Below are 23,545 nucleotides of genomic sequence, written 5' to 3' on the forward strand. Positions count from 1 at the left end.
TTTGCTGCTTTTAATTTAATTTAATTTAATTTAAAGAAGAATTTGTCCAATTCTTCTTTAAATGTTAAAATGGGTTAAAACTATATCATTTTTAATTGAATAATATCACCAAAAAAGGTGATTCTGTTATTCATTAAAAACTCAAAGGCACCGTTGTGATCACTTTCACAGCTATTTGGCACCATTATCAGGCAACAGATAGCTTCAGTTAGTGATCTTATGCCAAACAAGCCAGTTTTCAACACTGCAAGCCTTGTGCAACCCATGTGCCACTAAATGCCAAACAGATCCAGTGCATCAACGCTGCAAGCTGGTACAATATGGCCTTAATCACCCAGCCACTAAATGCCAAACCAATCCTATACAATCAACACTGCAGGCTGGTAGTTGAAGTGCGACAATGTGAGGGTGTTTTCATGGTAAATGTTAATTCTGTTGATTATCACTTGATCAACATCTGAATGCCACATCCTACGTGAACATTGTTGTTATTTATCCTAGGTGCATGGATGGGGAAAAAGAAACAAATAATAAACTTTTTGGGCTTGGGTAAAGAAAGCCTGCATGAGAACGACGACAAACGTCGGATAACTTACGCGGTAAATTAGTTTGCCGATACGGCACTCTAGCGCTGCTCACTCGGTAAACAGACGGTAGGTGTTATCGGACTGGAGCAAAGTCGAGAACGATATACTGATTGACAGGTAGGCGTGGCAAACAATGAAATGATTGGTGGTGGGCGCGACAGACGACAAGCTACTGTGTAGTCATTGGTTGGCATTATGATGTGTATTTACCAGTAAAGAACGGTGCATAATAGTTTTGTAATAAACAGTGAACAGGTAATAGTAGCGATGAATCTTTTAAAGATGGAAGAAATTTGTAAGGAAAATGAAACGTTGCTTGATTTTTTGATGAAAACTAAATTGATAAGACCGAAATTGTACTGTTTTAAGTGCAATGATTATTTTAAACTAATTGAATCACGAACAGAGTCATGTGGAAAGTTGTGGTTTTGCAAAAAATGTTCTTCACGAGTTTCTTTATTGAAACATAGTTTTATGGAAAATACAAAAGTTTCATTGAAAAAGATAATGTACATTATATACTTTTGGTCAACGTGCACGCCAGTAACTAAGACAGCATTCCATCTGGAAATTTCGAAAGTGACAGCAATTAAGTTTTATAAGAAACTAAGAGATATTTGCAGATTGCAGTTAATAAAAAAACCCATTAAGTTGGGTGGATCGGGGAAAATTATAGAAGCAGACGAAACTGTACTGGTAAAACCAAAACATCACAGAGGACGAAATTTAACTGCTAAGAAGAAATGGGTGTTTGGTGTGTTCGAAAGAGAATCTAAATTCGTCTTCATGAAATTGATAAAAAATCGGAAAGCAAAAACTCTTTTGCGCATTATTAGAAAAGTAGTGAAGAAAAATACTACCATCATAACAGATGAATGGCGTGCATATAGCCGTATTACGGCCTTAGAAAAAAAGAAGTACAAACATTTAACGGTGAAACACAAGGAACATTTTGTAGATCCACATACAGGAGCACATACGAATAATATCGAAGCCCAGTGGAAGAAACTAAAAAGTGTAACTAAAGGAGTAAATGGCAGCTGTAAACATATGTTGATGGGTCACATTAATGAATATATGTGGCGTCAAATTTATGGGAAAAATCATGAAGATACTTTTCACAATATTGTTACTCAAATTGCGAATAGCTATTCAGGTCCAACTGTATGATTTGTACTCATGAATTTTTTTTCTGAGAAAGTTTCGTTCCGTTCATTTTATGTTCTTCATTGTGTTTTTTTTTTTTTTTTTCTCATATTAAAAGCAGATTTTTGGAGTTGATGAGTGCTTTTACTGTATTATTGATTTAGGTTTGGTTACGAAAAAAGGAAAAGGTTTCTTTGTTTTTCGTTGTATTTCATAACCTGAGCTTAAATGGTAGGTTAGGAAATAAAGGAGAAGGTTTCCTTGTATTTCGCGACCTAAACTTAAACGTTAGGTTGGGAAATAATAGAAAAAGAAAGAAAGATTCTTTATATATACAGTATACTGAATAGCTATTAAGGTGCTGATTGACGTTATGATACGTGTGTATCCGCATGAGTGTCTTTAAAAATAAAAGTACATTAATAAAAAAATTAATATTTTATTAATAAACAATTTATGTGCTAGTCCACTCATGATTCTAAAGAAAAAAGGTTAGGTTACCCCCTCCATTTCGGGAGAGGTTCAAGCTCCCATGGGATTCAAGTGGAGGTAACCTGACCTATTTTCACCATTAGGGCATATTATTGAACAAGAAAATAAAAATACGGTCATAAAAAAATTTATTTTTTTATGAATGTATTTCTAAATATGACTGATTCTAAAGAAAAAAGGTTAGGTTTCCCCCTCCACTTCGGGAGGGGTTCAAGCTCCCATGGGATTCAAGTCGAGGTAACCTGATCTTTTTTCACCGTTACAGTAAATGTTAGGGCATGTACGATTAGGACAAGTTACCATTAGTGCTGCTACAGTGATACTAAACCGATGTTATCGTGTGTTGTGTTCGCGCACCAATCAGCACGTCGTTTGCCACGCCTACCTGTCAATCAGTATATCGTTCTCGACTTTGCTCCAGACCGTTAACACCTACCGTCTGTTTACCGAGTGAGCAGCGCTAGAGTGCCGTATCGGCAAACTAATTTTCCGCGTAAGTTATCCGACGTTTCTCGTCGTTCTCGTGCAGGCTTTCTTTACCTTCGCCACTTTTTGAAATAAAAAGAGAACCCAAACAGTGGCAGTCCAGTCTGAGAGGAAATAGAAAAAAAGAAACTGTACTAGCACGACTGTGTATTGGTCATACATACCTCACTCACAGTTGCCTATTAAGAAAGGAAGATGCCCCACAGTGCAGTAACTGTTTATGCCCACTCACCATAAAGCATATCATTATAGACTGCCCACTATATCTAAGAGAACAAAAAACTGCTTCTCCTTGCATTTCAAAAATTGCAATCAATTAACACTACAGAATGTTCTAGGAGATTGTCAGGATATGGATGACATTTCTGTTTTTCTAAAATTGATTGATAAATATCACCTTGTCTGAACTTTTACCAGAATCAAAATAAACAAGAAAGATATACTAGTCAGAAATCAGTGCATTATAGCCACAGTTGCTGATGCATCAACAAACCCAACAACAACAACGATTCATGCATCCCTTCATACTCAGTTTATCCATCTAGTAACAGTTACTTCCAGCTGGATTATGTGCCATGTTACAAGGCATGGATCAGCTGGTATGGATAAGCAGGAGGTGGAACTAGTGTGTGCAGAGGATCCACCATCCAGTCTAAAGAAAATGTGAGATGTGATCAAGTCTGCACTGGTCATTTGTCCCTAAAGAATGCATTTGGTATCTCATGATGTCTATGTCACAATGACTTGAGGTTGTTCTGATAAATATAAGTTAATTATGAGACCGCACAATGAGTGTCTGTTGCATCTGAAAAAAAAGATATTTAACTTCTCAAATGAATAAGAAGTACAAAAGAAAGTTCCTGTAAGAAGATACTCTGTAGATGTGATTTGTAGATATTGGAAATTAGACACGTTGGGGGTGGGGGAATATCTGATTGAGATATATATATAACATTCTGAAATTGATGAGTAAAATGTACAAGGGCATCATATTTTTGCTGGTATGGAAAAAAAACAGGGAGCATAAATATGAACTGAAGAGGTACGAGGGGTGTGGACTTCAAGAAGTTTATCTGTAAACAACAGATGATTAGCCATTGGAATCAATTAGCTGTGAAGGTGATTTGGGTTGAAAGCTTGAGAAATTTCAAGGAAAAATTCATTGTGTGTTTACTTATTAGCACTTTGTAGAGCTTGATGGAAAAGAAAGTTTCTGGACAAATGCAGCAAAAGCCTAATTATTTTGTATCATTTCACAATTCTAAAACAGAATTCATACAATTGTACCAAGCGTACTTCCCAGATATGCTGCATATAATTAATAAAGAATATCATTACTTACATTTAGAAGCTAGCAACTCCACCTAGGTTATCGGTAACGAGTCTGCATATAGGATCAGTAATTTTTATTTACATTTAATCGTGAAAAATATAGTTCAGAGTTACTTTTTCCTGTTTTCAGAACTTGTATGAGATACATCACCTATTTCTTTTAACAGCTGCCAACTCTGGATTTATGACAGAGAATCTGTCTCTTTGAACCCTTCAAAAAAAATTTTTTTTTTTTTGTTTTTGTTTTTTTTTTCATCTTTGTTAGAAAAAAATAGTAAAACTACATTAAATTCAGAAATATTTCAAAATTCTTCAGATTTCTGCTTATTCTCATTAAACAATTGGACAAATTAGGAGTGGTAGTCTCTGTTGCATAATGTTTGTAGAATTTGGTATGCTTGAAAACAGCATTGTTCTTTGTAACAATGCTGTTACAAAGACCACAGAATTTCTTGGCCATCTTCAGTAAAATGCCAAAGAAGTAAGACAATTTCAGAAAACATATATGCAAGATTTTCCGTGTGTTGTAAAAACTGGAAAAGATGACATGCTTACGTTGCGTATTTGTATGTAGGTGTGATTTTTCAATTTCAGGTGGTGGGAAATGTGATATAATCAAAACACAATGTGAACAAACATGATAATGTGTACTGTATAGTAATGAATGGAAAAATCGATGTAGAATTTCACAATGACAGTGATACTATCAATATGTACCAAATGTTTATTGACATCATTTATCAGAGAATATTATCTTCTTTGAGTTGTACTAATCATTGATAAAATGTATTTCCCAATAACAAAAAAATATAGCTCTGGAAGAACATAAAACACCAGAAATTGTTAATTAAATTGATATTGAATTGAAAGAAGGAAAGAGGAGGTAGTGATTGACACCTCTGAAAAATGTACCATTTTCAATTGCTGCAGATGGCAATAATCAAAGCCATTCCAAACAATATCTCATTGTAGTGACCTTTCCTTAAAAAAAAAAAAAAAAAAAACTGTAAAATCGAAACCAGTTTGTTTTGAGTGCCAGCATTGGAAGGTGACTCTACAGGATACAACATTGAGCATCTGCTTCTGAACAACCTGAAAGTTTGCAGGATTCTTTTAGAAAACTGTCTTGCACATAATATGCCTACTGTGATAGGCCTAAAAACTGGAATGGCAAGGACAATTGGAAAATAAGTCGCTGATCTAAGATTCACATTTTAGAACACTTCATAATTTAAAGTTTTGCTCACCAACCATGAAGATAACACCTACCTGCTAGCTTTAATAAAGTTACATACCATGTCTAAAATGCATGTGTAAAGCACATCAGAGGAAGGGGTTTTATTTTAAAAAAATAATTAAAAATATACAATATAAAAAATGAATTTTTCAGTTGTAGTTATAATAGATTTAAAATAATGGTGGTTTCAAAACAGTGAACAATTTTGAATTATTTCATACCTTTATTACAAACATAATAATGGAAAAGGTCCACCAATGGGCCTGCTAAAGCTATATTTTTATCACATCCAGTAGAGAGTTAAGTCCTAGATGAGCTTAGTCATTAAAGTATTCCAAGTTAAGTGAGTCATTAAGTATTCCTCACAAGATTATTATTAGTGAGGAAAAAAAATTAGTGTAAAATCTGAATATATAATTATATACAGATATTTTCAAGTCATAGTTCATAAAAATGGGCAATTTTTTCACACTCCAGCAAACAAATGTTAATTTAGATGATATTAGGACAGAAATATGACATAATACAGTTGATCCTGCTATAATGTTCATGTTCCAAATGTGCCTCCGTGGGCAGGAGCAGCAATGCGTAACACACGCTTCTTGATCAGACCGGGGTTTGAGCCCGTGACCACCAAATTGTTTGTTATTTGGTTTTTAGAAGCATTAGCAACTAAGGCCATATTGCTCCAGGGATATGCGGTGGTCATTCCCTGACTTTTTCGCATCCTCCGTATTTGGTGGTCTTGGGCTTGAACCCCGGTCTAATCAAGAATCGTGTGCTATGCACTGCTGCTCCTGCCCACCTGGCTACAGAGGTGCCTTCCACCAAATACAGAGAATGCAGAAAAGTCAGAAAATGACCACCGCATATCCCCGGAGCAATATGGCCTTAGTTGCTAATGCTCCTAAAAACCAAATAACAACAAAATGTTCTAAAAAAAAAAAAAAATGGCTTAGTATAAATGCACTTTACATTTTCATATTGCTGTCATATTATGATGTGACTGGTAAATAACATTTTAAAACTAAAAGGTTATTAAATTAAAATTTATTGAAATAAAAAATTCAAAAATAAATGTCTGTCTTCTAAAATAAATCTATAACTACTCAATTCATCCAATTTTTTTTTTTTTTTTAATATGCAACTTGTTTTGATGTCCAAAAAGGACTTTACAACTTTGTAAGTGTATAGAAATTTATTCAAGAGACATATAATTTATTGAATTGTCATATGGTAGCAAAAAACATCGTTTTACTGATGTAGTGCCGAATTCCGTCACCACGAGCGCCAGCAGCTTGCATTTCAAAAATGACTACTTTTCATTAACTGTTTCCCAGGTCGGTGAATTGGTCAAGCAGGGCCGTTAGCATGGCCACCTCGTTCCCCAGATTTGACACCCCTAGACTTTTTCTATGGGGGTTTCATTAAAGATGGAGTGTTTGTTCCATCCTTACCTGCCAATCTTGCTGAGCTCAAAACTGAAATCACCGCCACAGTTACAGAAGTTACGTCACGTTTGGGAGGAAATTGAATTCAGGTGGGATTGTCTGCCTTATCACCAATGGCAGTCACATCGAACCAAAATGACTGTTCTAGGTAAAACCTGTTTTTTGCTACAATATGACAGTTCAATAAATTATGTCTCCTGAATAAATTTCTATACACTTACAAAATTGTAAAGTCCTTTTTGAATCACCCTGTATAAATTTTTACACACAACATAAATAACATCAAAATATGGAACATGTGAATTCCATGCATGTAACTTTGAAATTTTATGTGCGTAATGTCAGACAAATGTTAAATGGTGTGTGCTATAAAAAGAAAATTTTATAAAAAGATTTATATTAAAAACAACTTTAATGTGTTAAATATTATAACCATAAAATTAATCAAAGTAGAAGTCTCTGAATCATATATTCTTTTCAAAATTTCTTTTCAGAAATTTTCTGTTGAGTGATGGTTCTGTATTGCATTGAATTGTATTGCTGTTTTGTTAGTGTTTTTTGAAAATCCCTTGTCAGATATTAGTAAATTTAACACTAGTCTTATAGTGGCTTCTGCCTTCATGTAATTTTTAATTCTTTACTTTTATGTTCATCTTTAACATTACATTTCATCCCATTACATCACTGCCCATTTCAGTCCAGATTTTTTTTCCATGAAATGCTTTGGATTATTTGTCGCCATTTTGATATGCAGCCTCATCTTCATCTTCTTTTAGCCATTTTCTTACACCCTCTAGATTTGTAGCATATTCACAATTGTTTCATGACTCATTTTGATACACTTCATCTTTGATTCTGTCTTATTTAATAAGAATGTAATCATTATTTAATTGCTTTTCGCATACATTTATTATTGTGGAATGTATTCCAACTTTGCAGCCTGCATGAAAATGGCACTTTTTATCATATAATTTTTAATATTGCCCACTTTTGTTTTGTTGTGTTCTGTCAAAATTGCCAAAAAAAATACACATTTACAGCTGCATACAACTCCCTGATCCATAAGTTGTGTGGGGGCTGTGGTATTGGGAGGCAAGAAAAGCCACTTTATATTTCCACCATCACTTATAAAATTTCAACAAAAGGACATACAGCTGTGTTATTTAAAGATATATAGCCTTAATGTTTCGTTTACATTTAATTTTTTTCTTTGAAATGATTTCACTTCCTTTACAAAGTTATTGTGAAACTATTCCGAAAGACATTCAAAATTGTATCTAAATCTTGTTTAGAAAAAAAAACTTAATTCTGCATAAATCAAATACATACATAAAACAGGTGGTCTGGATTATAGAGAGTCCATTTTGGTGATGTTTTACTGTAAATATGCATCCACTTTTGCATCATGATAGTTTTAAATACAGGCAAATTGCTTTCTGCTCTGTAAAAAAAAGTTGATTAAATGTCGAAATTGCACTTGTGCCAGTCCTGCAACTTTTGTTCATGTAATAAAATCAGCATATACAAAATGCATCTAAAAATGTCAGTGCAAGAGGCATCTCATACAATGTGTAGCAATTGTATGGGTTGATGTAAAAGCTTTTCAGTTAGACATTTATCTCATACAAGTTCTATGCATATTCAAATGCAAACAGTCTTTATGCCTATAAGGCTTGCATATTTTCCATTTTTTAATAATCTTGATACACACTTTACATTTAGAACTAGATTGAAAGCATTTAATCCTTTAGATTGTTTGCATTGTATATAATACTTGTGTGTCTAATAACACAATAGGATAACCAGAAAGATCTGGAGAGTGCCACAGAAACACTGTCCGAATACCTTGAAAGGGATATTACACAGGAAAACATAGTTGACATCAAACAGAAAGTGCAAGATAAGTACAGGTATGTAAAAACTCTGTATGTATATATTATTTTTTTAAACATCCTTATTTGACAATATATATATATATATATATATATACAGTGAATGCAGCTTATTGTGATCATGCATAATATTATCATTTGCATAGTGTTATCAGTTTCATGAAGTCTCAATTAAACATATACTATTACATAGATAATGTATAAGTTAAACTAAATGCAAAAAAGCATCATATGTTTGAGTATAAATAATCTATATAATATTGGTGTGAATACACCATAGATCATTCTTAAACGGGGAAAAAAAAAAAAAAAACTGTTTGTAGTGTAAAAGGGCATTTTATCTATATCTCATATTGTGCTCCTCCTTCACGAGTTGCCTTGTATTGCACTACCTTGAATAAGTAATGCTTCACTAAAAGAGAAGATTATTGTTGCTTATTCTCAGTGGGCACCACCACCCAGACAGCACTGTTTCAAGGCTTGTTGGCTTTTCATCAGTGGGCGGGCAAGTACCCAGGTATTGCAGACATGACAATCTAGTTGTAAAGATAATCACACAATATGAGAGATTATTTATACTCTTAAACATATGATGCCTTGTTGCACTAACTTATACATTATCATGTACACCTTTTAGCATCTCTCATATTGTGTGATTATCTTCACAATAAGCAGCATTTACTGTGTGTGTGTGTGTGTGTGTGTGAGAGAGAGAGAGAGAGAGAGAGAGAGAGAGAGAGAGAGAGAGAGAGAGAGAGAGAGAGAGAGAGAGAGAGAAGGAGAAAATAGAAAATTAGAAAAATAAGGAAAAATGTTCATGGACTAGCACTACTGGATGTCAAAGGAAACCCAATGACCATGATAAATACTAGTTTAGAGATAAAAGTAATGGAGTGAAGAGAGAAACAGAAAAGTAAATAGAAATAGAAAACAAATGAAAATACCCAAATTTGACTAATTTTAAGCTGCTCAAAACGAAAATCACATTGAAATTTGTCGATTGGCTCTTGTTTTCGAATTGCAGTTGGAGTTTCATATTAGCACGTTCAGTAATACACTGTGGGAGGCCACCGTAGATGTCTCCTTGGCTTCCAGGAACATCGCTAATAATACTACCAACTGGTCTGTCCAAGAGGCCTGGACAACATCTGATCATTGAGCTATTACGTTCCAACTCAACAGATCACTGACTAGGGTACCTGCAGCTAGACAAACCACTCACAGATATGCCATTTCCAAAACAAATTGGGAACGCTTCTAAACTACCTTAAAAACCAGCATACAACAGAGACAGAGGGAGCTTGAGTGCCTCAAAGATCCAGATCACCTCCAAAGCAGGATAACAGAGATCATAATGCACACAAGCGACATCACTATTAAAAAGAAAAATCCAACCCCTGGGGCTGTGTCCTGGTGGAACCTAGAACTGCGGTGACTCTGGAAAGAAGCACACCAGAAGAAAGGCCTTTCAGCAGGCCAGGCACTCCTGGCCGACGGCAGGGGTCGAAGTACTCCGACAATGCTACGAAGAAGCAAGGAACACTTACACAGCCCAAATCAGAAGCTGTAAACAGTAACCTTCGGAGCGCCTGGTCTTCACCACAGGAAACGAGAATCCCTGGGGAATTGTCTACAAATTGACCAAGAATAAACTCCCCTGAGGGGAAGTTATTGCTCCAAGGAGACATGTCCACAACCTGGGAGCAGACCACTTCCAATATTCTGGACACAGTCTTCTACCTGGCTATACAACTGGCAACAACAGAGCAGATCCAACTCTGCTTAGAAAACAAAAGCTATCAAACAGCAACGACAGAACCTCACTTCACTGTGGAGGAGCTCAACAGTGCTGCCACCCTCATCAGTGGAAATAAATGCCCTCTACTGGACCTTTTGGAGCCTGAAATCATCAAAAAAGACAGTGTGTGCGCCCCGAACCTGTTGCTCAACCTCTTCAACCTCTGTCTTCACTCTAGCACCTTCCTGACCTCATGGAAGAAAGCAAACGTCAAACTAATTCTGAAAAATCCGACCAAACCACCACACCTCCCAGACTCATACAGACCGATCGCACTTCTCACAGTTGCAAGTAAACTACTCGAATGCTTCCTCTATGGATGAATACAGCAATATTATGAGGGCTGGCCTGGCCTCACCCAACCAATTTGGCTTCAGGTGGGGTTGCTCAGCCGTGGACCCCTTAACGCATCTAAAAGAACAAGTAAGAAGATGCACCAAGAAGTATTTCCTCGTGATTGCCATGGACTTTGCTGGGGCACTCAACTCACTTTGGTGGCCGAGCATCTTGGTGAGGCTTTAGGTTGCTGGGATCCTAGGCCTTTACAGCAAGAGCTACCTCACAAACAGATCCATCAGGATTGTTGCTCCCTGTGGGACCTTCACAAAGAATACATTTTGCAGCTGTCCACAGGGTTCAGACCTTGGACCACTACTGTGGAACATAGTAATGGACTCCTTCCTAGCCATAGACCTTAACAAGGTAAAATCACAGGCCTTTGCTGACAACCTCATACTAACAGTGTTAGCAGACTCGAGGGCACAACTAGAGACATTGGCAAACCAGGCTCTGGCCACCATTCAGGAATGGGCAAAGCAAAATCAGCTTAGAATATTCCCTGCAAAGACAAACTCCATCCTGCTCAAGGGGTGCCTCAACCAAGGCACCCCTTGAGCAGGCGGCCTCCACAAATCAAGACTGACCAGAAAACAATTAAATTCTCAAAGCAGCTAAAGTACTAGTGATCCTAGATCTGAACCTATCATTTCAGGACCGCCTGAATACTTGCGAACAAAAGTTAGACGGTACATCATATTGGTTTCCAGAGTCATTCGCAGGGACTGGGGCCTGGATAGACGGGTGCTATGTCTTTTCTTTAAAATCGTCTTCACCCCAATAGTCACGTATTCATCTCGCACATGGTATCTCAAAGCCACAACTGTTATCAATAAACGAATCATTGACTCGATTCACCGATCAATCCTTCTGACCATTACTCGAGCTTGCAGCACAGTGAGCACACATGCCCTGCAAGTCCTTGCTGGCATCCTTCCACTGGACTTAAACTTCCACTGGTTGTGCATGAGGCCCCATCATTCGACGGGACCTCATGCACCACCTGGGCAAGGGTATCCCACAGACATGTTTTGGGATTCACCACCGACATCATCAATAGCAAGACTATGGAGAAGAAAAAGTTGCATGCTCACCTGCTGCAGGTGTGGCAGGATAGCATTAGCATTAGTAGAGGCATTTGATGCAAGAAAGCAAGCTTATGCAGCATCAGCCAAAAAAAAAAAAAATAAATAAATAAATAAAAAATAACCACTCCCACTTCAGCCCTCTGTTCATTCGAAATACCTGTCCAGCTGAGCCTTAAACTTATTTAGGCTATCAACTTCCACGACAAGGGATGGAAGTCTGTTCCACCAACCAACCACCCGCTGGCTAAAGGCAAATTTCCTCACGTCTATCCTACATCTGTCCTTCCTCAATTTGAATTTATGCCCTCTCAGGTGATTATTCTGAGCAAGAAGAAGAATCCCATCAGCATTGAGCATGCTCAAACCATTCAAGGCTTTATACACCTCTATCAGATCACCTCGCTAGTGCCTAGTCTCCAGACACTGTAATTTGCAAAACTTAAGCCTTTCTTCGTAAGAGCACCCCTTTGTTCCATTCACTAATCTTGTTGCCCTTCTCTGTACTCGTTCCAGCATCTCTAAATCCTTCTTGAAATGAGGTCTCCAGACCTGTATACAGAACTCTAGGTGTGGCCTGACCATTGCCTTATACAAGGGAATAATCACCTCCTTATCCCTGCTAGAAAAATTCCTATATATCATTGACAATACACCATGAGATACTCTTCCAGCCCATCTGCACTGCTCAGAAAACTTCATATCTGCCTGCACAACCACCCCCAGGTCCCTTTCATTCTCTACCACTGTCAGTGTAGTACCACAGAGTTGGTACGTTGCTCTGGGGTTGCTGTTTCCCATATGTAATACTTTACATTTGTCAATGTTAAACTTCATTTGCCACCTCTCAGCCCATCTGCTCAAATTTTATAGATCCTGTTGCAGCAGCATAGCGTCAGTAGTGTCTTTAACAACCCTGCCAATCTTTGTATGGTCTGCAAACTTGGACATTAAGCTTGATATACCATTATCAATATCATTTATAAATATAGAAAACAATAATGGACCCAACACTGTACCCTGAGGGACTCCACTAATAACATTAGTCCACGATGAGCAGTGTCCATTGATTACCACTCTGTCTTCTCCCCCTCAAACCACCCCTTTATCCATAGCAGCAATTTGCATCCAATGCCACACTGCTCCAATTTGTGCAGCAGTCTTCCATGTGCAACAGTATCAAAAGCCTTTCTAAGATCCAAGTATATAATATCAAAGTTATTCCCTGCATCCGGTTCTTTTGTGACTGCATCATAGTATCCAATCAAATTGGTCAGGCAAGACTTCCCCTTAACAAAACCATGCTGTGTCTGAGCTATAACTGAAGTCTTGTCTAGATGATCCTGCAGTGCTTCTTTAACCAGTGCCTTCATTAATTTTCCGGGAACAGAAGTTAAACTAACAGATCTATAATTACTTGTGTCGCCCTTTGATCCTCCTTTGTGAATTGGGGTCACATTTGCACATCTCCAGTCCATGGGTACTTCCCCTGAGTCCAAGGAAGCTCTCATAATTATGGCTAAGGGTTTGCTTAGTTCCTTTGCTGCCTCCTTTAATATAACTGGATAGATCCCATCCACCCCAGGTGCCTTTCTTGTATTTATCTTCAACAAATTCTCCTCCACTTTACTCTCAGTTATTACAAGATTCTCTAGCTTACTGCCAGAGGTGAATACACCTCTGGCATTCCCCTCGCTGAATAACTCCTCATGTGTGAATGTCGATGCAAAATATTCATTTAGTTTGTTAGCTACCTGAGCAGGATCATCCATCGAGTTGACCCATCGATATCAAGTGGACCAATCTGATTCATCCCCTTCCTTCTAGAGTTTACATAAGTAAAGAACTCTTTGCTGTTTTTCTTTGCATCCCTTGCCAAAGATTTCTCGTAATCTGCCTTCGTCTGCCTAACCTCCTTTGTAACTTGGTTACAGATCAACTTGTATCTATCATGGGCTTCTGTGTCACGTGTTAATTTGTATGTATCCCATGCATTTTTCTTCTCTGCCATATGTCTCATTAGTTCATCTGACATCCACTTAGGCCTAAACCTTGAACAGTATTTCTTAGTTGGTATGTAAAGCCTAGTAGCTTCCAAGATAAGTTCTTTGAATGCTTCCCATTTTGAATTTGCTGTTGGTAGCATCATCAGTTGGTCCCACTGTATAGAATTTAAATACTGTCTCAGTCCATCGTAGTCGCCTTTATGAAAGCAATAACTCTTCTCTTTACCCCTAATGGTAGTTACCACTTTGAGTAAATCCCACTTCAGCACACTGTGATCACTGCCACCTAGTGGTTCATTTACCTGCAGATTCTTAATGCATGAAGAATCACCACTGATAATCAAATCAAGAGTATTACTCCCTCTAGTTGCCTCCCGAACATGCTGATGTAGAAAACAATCATCCAATAAATCCACAAAAGCCTTGCTAGTATGTGAGTGACCAGCCCCCAAATTCCAGTCAATATCTGGGAAATTAAAATCCCCCATTATAAGACTCTCTGATTTACTAGCCCACTCTATTTCCCTGTACAGTTTCTTATTATACTCATCAGAGTCATTAGGCCTATAGCACACTCCTACTCTCAATTTTGATCTCCCAATGCTTATGTCACACCAAACTGATCGACACTGCACTGTCCAGCAATGTCGACTGGCTTCACTTTCTTGGATTTTATGTATTTCTTAACTAATAGCATATCCCCTCCTCCCTTCCTATCCTGTCTATCCTTTCTGCAGACATTGTACTCCCCAAATTCCAGTTCTGCATTCCTTATATCTGTGTGACAGCACGTCTCTGAAATCCCCGCAATATCTGCCTTTGATGTTTTGAGCAATACCTCAAATTCATCAAATTTATTTACTAAACTCCTAGCATTGGTGTACATGCAAGTATACATGCACCTGTTCTTATTCTTAGCTACCCTAACACAACCCATGTGTTTATTTGTGCCCCAATGATTCCCAGCAGTCTCTGAAATACCATGCATCTTATTTTCCAGGCTGCGGCTCATTCCAATAGAAGCAGTGCAAGAATCACTTTCACCTATGCCAGTGGCTACTGTTAATCTATTAGTCCTTGTATCCCCCCCCCCAATCTAGCATTTTTCCGACCCATCTAACACTGCCTCGATAGCATCAGCAAACATTCTTGCACCCTTTCTATTTAAGTATATCCCTTCCCTGTAGAAGCAGTCTCTCCTGTTAACAAGTACAGACCAGGCTGAAAAAAATTCTACCCCTTGAGCCTTGCTCAATCTTTCCAGGGCCGAATTGATCGACAGGGCTCTTATCATATACTCCCTCCTATCATGTCTGGGCAGAATTTCAGACACTTTCAAATTCAACCCTAATGCATGGCTTTTTTTCAACAGTGACCTTGGGCCACCTCGCAAAAAGGCGAAATCACCAGAAAGTTTCTGCCCAACATTGGCTGGGTTTTTCTGAACTCCCCACCCTGGTTCTCCCCTGGCCTACAAATAACATACCTTCTGACAGGACATGGAGCTTTGAGTGCAAAGCTATCCCTACTCAGAATACAGGAAAATCCCACCTGTTGGGGACTGGAGAGCTGACAACCTCGTTCATGATTGCCAGCTCTATGATAGGCATTCATCACCAAAATATTATTTACCATATGGCCAAGAGCACCACATCTTGGACACCAGGGAGGAATATCAGGCTGTCTCCAACTATGCACTGGCTCTGTTCACAATACTGAGAGCTCTTATTGCCGCGAACCGCAACCAACCACTGACACAATAAGGAAATTAAAAAACCTCTAAGGCAGTCATCCCACAGAAGACATCTGGAACCCAATGGTCTCCGATGATCAAGGCACTCTATAAACAACAGTGATGCAAATATCACATGGATGGGAAATGACACAAGAAAGACCCCACAAATGCCAACAAGCAAACCGGATCTTTTGTGTGTAAAGACTGTAAAACGGACAGGAACCATCCCATGAATGATCACGCTCCAGTCCAATCTCTGCTGGGAATGGACTGGGACCATCAGCAGCTCTGCTGCCAAATGCTATATAGCGATCTGAATGGGATACCCTAACCCTATTCATCTTCAATTCCCTATCCCGATATACAATGATATACAGGAATTTTTCTAGCAGGGATAAGGATGTGATTATTCCCTTGTATAAGGCAGTGGTCAGGCCACGCCTTGAGTACTGTATACAGGTCTAGAGGCCTCATTTGAAGAAGGATGTAGAGTTGCTGGAACGAGTACAGAGAAGGGCAACAAGATTAGTGAATGGAACAAAGGGTTGCTCTTACGAAGAAAAGCTTAAGTTTTGCAAATTAGTGTCTGGAGACTAGGCACCGGCGAGGTGATCTGATAGAGGTGTATAAAGCTTTGAATGGTTTGAGCATACTCAATGCTGATGGGATTCTTCCTCTTGCTCAGAATAATCGCCTGGGAGGGCATAAATTCAAATTGACAGATGTAGGATAGATGTGCGGAAATTTGCCTTTACCCAGCGGGTAGTTGGTTGGTGGAACAGACTTCCATCCCTTGTTGTGGAAGTTGATAGCCTAAATAAATATAAGGCTCAGCTAGACAGGTATTTCGAATGAACGGAGGGTTGAAATGGGAGTTTTTTTTTTTTTTTTTTCCCCTGGCTGATGCTGCATAAGCTTGCTTTCTTGCATCATATGCCTCTACTAATGCTAATCCCCGGCAGGAGGGAGAGGAGACATGCTCTGTTTCCTGCCTACCCATCTCTTCGCCTAGTGAGGCATGGGCCTGCCTCACTGACCACCTGGGGTCACCTCTATCGTCCCCATACTTCTGCCTTTCACCCCCCAAGTCTTCAGCCTCTCTCCCACTCTACCTGTATACCCTATTCATGGCAGGGGGAGAACTTTCCTTTGTCTCCCCCACCTGGCATCCAAACTTCCTTCTGGTGTGTGGCATGTCATTATTCTGGACACACCTGGCTAGCCTCCATGTGGCGAGGTATGGGCAACGTCATGTCTGGTGGCCAATAAGCCGGACAAACAATGGGCACATCACACTGCACAGACATGGCTTACACACTTTCAAGTCTGGCTTGACAGTGTACTGTCCTCGATACAGCGGAAGATAGGAGAAATCCCAGGTGCCGTCTGACATGAACATACCGTATACTTCATAAAAAAAACTGAGGTGCAACATGTCAGTGACGATGCATTTCCTGGTCAGGGGTCATCTCCTCTATCAACCCCGTACTTCTACTTTACCCCCCCCATCTTCAGCCTTCCCTCCCTCCCTCCCACTATTATCTTTCATCTAGTGTATAGCCCACATGGCTAAATTTAATAACAACTAAATTTTGCCCAACCTATTAGGCCTTTTAACACATCTCTCTAGCGTTCAACCCCAGCCAGCGATTTCCTAACAGCAATCTCATTAAGAATTAACGTCAAACGCATGGAATTTTTTTTTTTAGATCCTAGCCACAGAAATCCCAGGAAACTAGGTGGCAGGACCTGCCAGAGCAACTTGTCGTTATTCTGGACACACCCGGCTAGCCTCCACGTGGCGAGGTACGGGCAACGTCGGGCCTGGTGGCCAATAAGCCGGACAAACAATGGGCACAACACATCACACTGCACAGACATGGCTTACACACTTTCAAGTCTCTGGCTTGACAGTGTACTGTCATCGATACAGCAGAGATGGGAGAAAGCCCAGGTGCCGTCTGACACGAACATACCTTATACTTCATACAGAAAACTGAGGTGCAACATGTCAGTGACGATGCATTTCTTGCACTCGCTCTTGGATTTCTTCCCGCCAAACTGTGGTGCTGTCAGTAAGAAACATGGTGAGTGCTTCCATCAAGACATCTCAGCGGATTATTTTTGGATGGTGAAAAGGATGCTCCTGAAGCTGAATACAAGCGAAAGGCAAAAAGATCCCATGTTTGATGCAGGCTACGTCTGTTCATAGCTACATCTTTCTATGATATAAATAAAAAATACCTTGTATAAATATAAAAAAAAAACTACTATTTTCTAAAAATATAGCCAATCTGCCAATTTTAAGCCTATTTCTGTGTTTAGCATCCCAAAATCTATAAAATAACCTTACTTTCATGTACATAACAAAGTATGCCCCAAAATTTGATGTTCAGTGTTATTTTAGCAATGAAAGTAATGGAGAGAAGAGAGAAATAGAAAAGGAATAAAGGAGTATAATTTAAAAAAATATAAATAGAAAAGCATATAAAAAAAATTTAATAATGAATAATGATACAAATACTCTAGAAATAATATTGTCGCTTAATGTGCAACCTTGAGGTCTTTTTCGAGAGTGATCCATCAAAATTGCAAGTAAAAACAACGAAGAGGTGGGTTCACTCTGTATGAATTGCAAATCTGCTCTACCATGGAATATTGTTCAGACATCTGGGGTGGGCCCACAAAATCTCTCTCAAGCTTCTAGATTCCATTCAAAATAGGGCAGTTAGGTTATTAATTAACCTATCTGTAACAAAGTTTCTCCACTCTCTGTCTCATAGACATTCTGTTTCTTCTGCATGCCTTTTCAACAGATACTTCCATGGGCACTGTTCTTCTGAATTGGCTTCTATAATTCCTGCTCTCTTCCAAATCAGTTTGAATACACCCTGTAGCCAGTCAGCATCCTTTTACTGTCAAACTTTAATCTCACAGTATCAACTTTTCTTCTTTCTCATTTATTTTTTCAACTTCCATTTTTCTGGAAGAAACTTGCTTCATACTTATTTCCTGAAAATTACAATCTACAGAAATTCAAGTTTAATGTCAACAAGTATCTTCTTTCATCTTCTCAACCCATGCATGGGCTTTTCATATAAAAAAAAAAAAAAAAATCATTATTTATTTTCCTTTAGGTTTTTTTTTTTAGCATTTATTTGCATTCAAAATAAAGACCCGATATTATCATCTTTACTTGCAATCTTGATGGGTGGCTCTTGAAAAAGACACTAAGTTGTGCTTTATGCGACAGTATTCTTTCTAGAGTATTTATATCATTATCTATTATATTTTTTATATATGCTTTAGTATTTATAATTTTTTCTAAATTGTATTCCTTCTTTATATTTTTTTTCTATTTCTCTTTGCTCTTCTGTTTCTCTCTTCTCGCCATTAATTTTATCTCTAAAATAATTATATTTTTTTTATTCCTTTTCTGTTTCTCTTCACTCCACTACTTTTATCTCTAAACGATATATATATATATATATATATATATATATATATATATATATATATATATATATATATATCGTTTAGAGATAAAAGTAATGGAGTGATGTGAACTAAACTTAATTATCACTAATCTCACCAATGCTAATTTTATTTCCAACAACATTCAACGTTCAGGTCCCCCCATTGTTTTTTTTCTCACAGCTTTATTGCACTCAGACAAGGCTTGTTGACTGACTGCCTGCCTGTAATCTGGTAGTTCAAAAAATTTTAATCCCTGTAGTAATTAACCCTACAGTTACTTTTGAAATTGTTTATATAAAGTCACAATAATTGGTCTGACCCTGTCCAGACTAAATCAAAATTCTTAACTCAAAAAATTTTCGGGCAAGTAACACTCACTTAACTGACACATTATTTGCACTAAAGAGGAAAATGTATCCAAAATATGAACAGATCAACACATACACATATTGGTAAATACTGTATTTTATTGAACTATATACCGTATGTATTTTTTTTAATTATCTGATGCATACCTGTAGGGCTTTGGGTTCAATCCAAGCTTGCTGTAAATACCAATTATATGTTGAAAGTAAAAAATTAACATTCGAGCTCAAAATATTATCATAAAATATATAGTTTTGGCCGTGTGACATTCATCAAAATTAGTAAGACTATTATTGGGACAGGTACGTATGAGGTATGCACTAGCCATTCATTTCATTTGGCTATCTATCCATTTAGAGCTCCTGAATAAGTAGCAGATGTGGATGAATGGATTTTTGTTTTATTTCTTTTCTTTCCTTTTCTTTTTTTCTCTATTTTTCTTTTTCCTTTTTTTTCTTTTCTTTTTTTAATTTTTATGTTAATTCTAGTTAGCTGAGATTTAATTGTTTAGATTAGTATATATTTAGCATTAGTGATAAATCTCTTTTTTATACCTAGGCAAATACATTGCTGCTAACAACACTAAAATTGTTAGTCAGCACCGTTAGGCTAAAATTTCCTGAAATGCAACCATATTATACCTGCACTGCTCCTTGAAATCAGATCCATAGTAAATTATATATCAGGTATTATCCAATACAAAAGAATTAAGTTAAATCATTTGCATATAATATATAATTGTTAACTGTGGCAATAGCATTAATGCCACATGTCAGTACCACATTTCTAACAATCCGTAATAAAGGATTATTTCCTTAATAGTAAAAATTATATTTTTAATTATTTATTAATTAAAAATTGTTTATGTCCCAAAAGTGTATTTGATATTATAATATACACTGGTGTTCAAAGAAAGTGCACCTAGGAATTTCACATTTCTAACCCTTTTTTGAGATGGTATGTTACATTAATGACTAGCATCACAAATAGAAATATAAACAAAAGATATTTATTAACAGTTAAGGCAAAGCTAAGTAATATTTGACAGGTGCTCTCAAAATATTCCAAAATGAGCATTTGCAACCTTTATACAACAGTTTTGGTAAACATAACAATTATGGCTGAAATGTTATCAGAAGCCCTCAATTTGCTTCAGTTTATCATTTTAAATGGAAAACAAAATGAAAAGTTTATCAGGTGCAAACTAATATTTAGTTGAACCGCCTCTGGCTCTGATGACAGCAGCACACCGTCGAGGCATTGACAAGATCAATTTCTGAAGATAATCAACTGATAGTTCGTGGTTCCAAACACGAATTATGGCTTTCTGAAGTTCACGAAGGGTCTTTGGTTTCTTTCTGGCAACTTCAGGTCCGGCTGGCTGTTTCCTGACCAGCTAACAGTTGTAATGGACCATTCTTCCAACCATTTTTTTCACCTGTAACAAATGTAAACACATTACTGTCAAACCTTTAATGCAGAAATGAAGCAAGTAACTACAGAAGTGCCTAATTACACTTTTCACCTGATGACAAGGAGCAGAGTCGTCCTGAAAGATGCAATTACTTGGCAGGTTGAAATGATTAGCAGCAGTTTGCCTTCCAATATAGCCAGGTATCCATTGGCATTTACCAAACCTTTTATAAACTGTAGGTGACCTACTCTGCAATACGAAATGCACCCCCATATCATTTGGCTGGTAGGGAATTGCACTGTAGGCACCATACAGTCTGGATGGTATTCTTCACCGTGTCCGCAGCGAATCGTTTGCCACCACCAGAGCCATGCAGGTTGAATTTCTTCTCATCCAAGAAAATAACTGACTTCCACTACTTGGGGGTGCATTTGACATGCTCCTTACACCAAATTAATCGGGCCTTTTTCATTTTTTGTGTGAGGATGGTCTTCTTCTTAGGATGACAGGCTACAAGTCCATTTTTTGTATTCTTCACAGTGTCCACTCCTGCATGTTCTTCCCATTCTCTTTTCAGCTCGGACAAAGAAGCTTTACGGTTTTTAAGGCATAAGTGCTTCAAAACACAATCCTGTTTTGGCGTAGAGACTAATTTGCATCTGGTTCCTTTTTTCCTATCAGCAGAACCAGTATTCTTGAGTTTGGAAAGAAATCTCAACGGGCACTCTATAAGCAATATGACGGGAAGAACATCCTTCCTCACATAAAGCAACAATAGCACTCTTTCTTCGTGGCATCAACTGCCCGTAACTTGCCATCCTGACACAGTCAAGGAATGACTGCAACTTTTGCGGAGCATGCTTATATAGCTGAAAGTAACAGCTGATGCAATATTACATCACCTACGCATGTCAATCTTATCTGATGCAATCTGTAAGAAATATTGCCATATACTTACGTTATTCAAACAACAATTGCAATTTTAAGGGGTGATGAACACCACCGGTTTTACATATATTACTACTTAATATATGTAAAACTGTTATTTCATTTGAATCTTGCAGCCATTATTTTTGTATAGAGTAGTAGGGAACTCAAATTTTTAATTGTGGTAATTAGGCAGCTCTATATAATTATATAGCATAATACGCATCACTGCATTTAGGATTCTATTAGATAGTGAAGTATTGACAATTAATTAATTAAATTTATTGATCTTATTAATTTAAAATATCATGCCCCAGACTAGAGCAGCAAAGCAATGGGCACAAAGTGGCAGGAGTGCTGTGACTCGGGGAGAGAACTGAGGGGGGCAATTCTCCATTGCATCACAGCCTAAAAAAATGTGCAACGTGAAATGTTTGCCAAACTCTCTGGAACAGAACATGATCTAGCCAAGGAGGATGTCTTTGTGTGTGTGCCAGGTGCAGAGAGTGTCTAGAAATTTAGGCATCAACTCAGTGTTCTACCGAGCGTCTGAGAGCTTGAGGTGTAGGGTAGATGACCTCGAAGAAATTAATATGAGGGTCCCGTCAAGCTCTCAGCTGCCCAACTCAATGCCAGAGCTCACTCCTGGGCATCAGGCAGCACATCGGCAATCTCCAAGGCAGAATGCGCTGGTCCCAAAAGAACTAGTTATTGTTGGTGACTATTGTCAGGGAGACAAGGAATATATTGTGTAAAAAGGATAGAGGGAACAGGACCAGGGTATGTCTTCCAAGGGCAAAGGTTGATGAACGTTGTAAAACATATATCATCTTTTAAGGGCACAAAAGGTGATATTGTTGTACACGTTGGCACCAATGACATTAAGAGTAGGAGATCTGCAGATTTACTTAATAAATACAGGTCAATGTTGCAAAAAAGTTGGGAATTAGGGTTAAATTTGAAAGTGTCTGCAATTCTGCCCAGACATGATAGGAGGGAGTATATGATGAGAGCCTTGTCAATCAGTTTGGCCCTGGAGGGAATGTACAAGGCTCAAGGTGTAGAATTTTTTTCAGTGTGGTCTGTGCTTGTTAACAGAAGAGACTGCTTATACAGGGATGGGATACCCTTAAATAGAAAGAGTGCAAGAATATTTGCTGATGCTATCGAGGCAGTGTTAGGTGGGTTGGAAAACTGCTAGCTTGGGGGGATTCAGATTAAAAGGTTAAAAGTAGCCGCAGGCAGAGGTGAAGGTGATTCTTGCACGACTTCTATTAGAATAAGTAGCGACCTGGAGCGAGGGGTGCTGGGGGTTTCAGGGACTGATGGCAGTCATCGTGAAACAGATGGGTATATGGGATGTGTTAGGGTTACTAATAATAAGGATAGGTACATGTATACTTGCATATATACCAATGCTAGAAGTATAGAAAATAAACTTGAAGTGTTGGTCAAGACATCAAAGGCGGATATTGTTGGGATAGCAGAGACGTGGTGTCACAAAGATATAAGGAATGCAGAACTGGAATTTGGGGAGTACAATGTGTACAGAAAGGATAGACAGGATAGGAAAGGAGGAGGTGTTATGCTGTTAATTAAGAAAAACAAAATCAAAAGAAGTGCATCCAGTTGATATAGATGAACAGTGCACTGTTGAGTCAGTTTGGTGTGACATAAGCGCTGCGAAAGCAAAAATAAGACTAGGAGTGTGTTATAGGCCTAATGACTCGAATGAGTACAATGAACAATTGTACAGAGAAATAGACTGGGCTAGTAAA

At 38.0% G+C, this 23,545-nt stretch overlaps 1 protein-coding gene across 3 annotated transcripts in view; it reads left to right on the forward strand.

The window, feature by feature from the left end:
• Positions 1-23,545, forward strand: part of LOC150089360 (E3 ubiquitin-protein ligase arih1-like) — a 269,746-nt gene that overhangs the window by 240,320 nt on the left and 5,881 nt on the right. For all 3 annotated transcript variants that reach the window (XM_090368540.1, XM_090368542.1, XM_090368541.1), the window contains one exon: positions 8,529-8,641. In XM_090368540.1, the coding sequence (XP_090224666.1) occupies positions 8,529-8,641 (113 nt within the window). The remainder of the gene's footprint in view (positions 1-8,528; positions 8,642-23,545) is intronic.

This window comes from Mastigoproctus giganteus, chromosome 2, assembly GCF_048544385.1.
Source record: "Mastigoproctus giganteus isolate SK-2022 chromosome 2, ASM4854438v1, whole genome shotgun sequence".
Lineage (NCBI taxonomy): Eukaryota > Metazoa > Arthropoda > Arachnida > Uropygi > Thelyphonidae > Mastigoproctus > Mastigoproctus giganteus.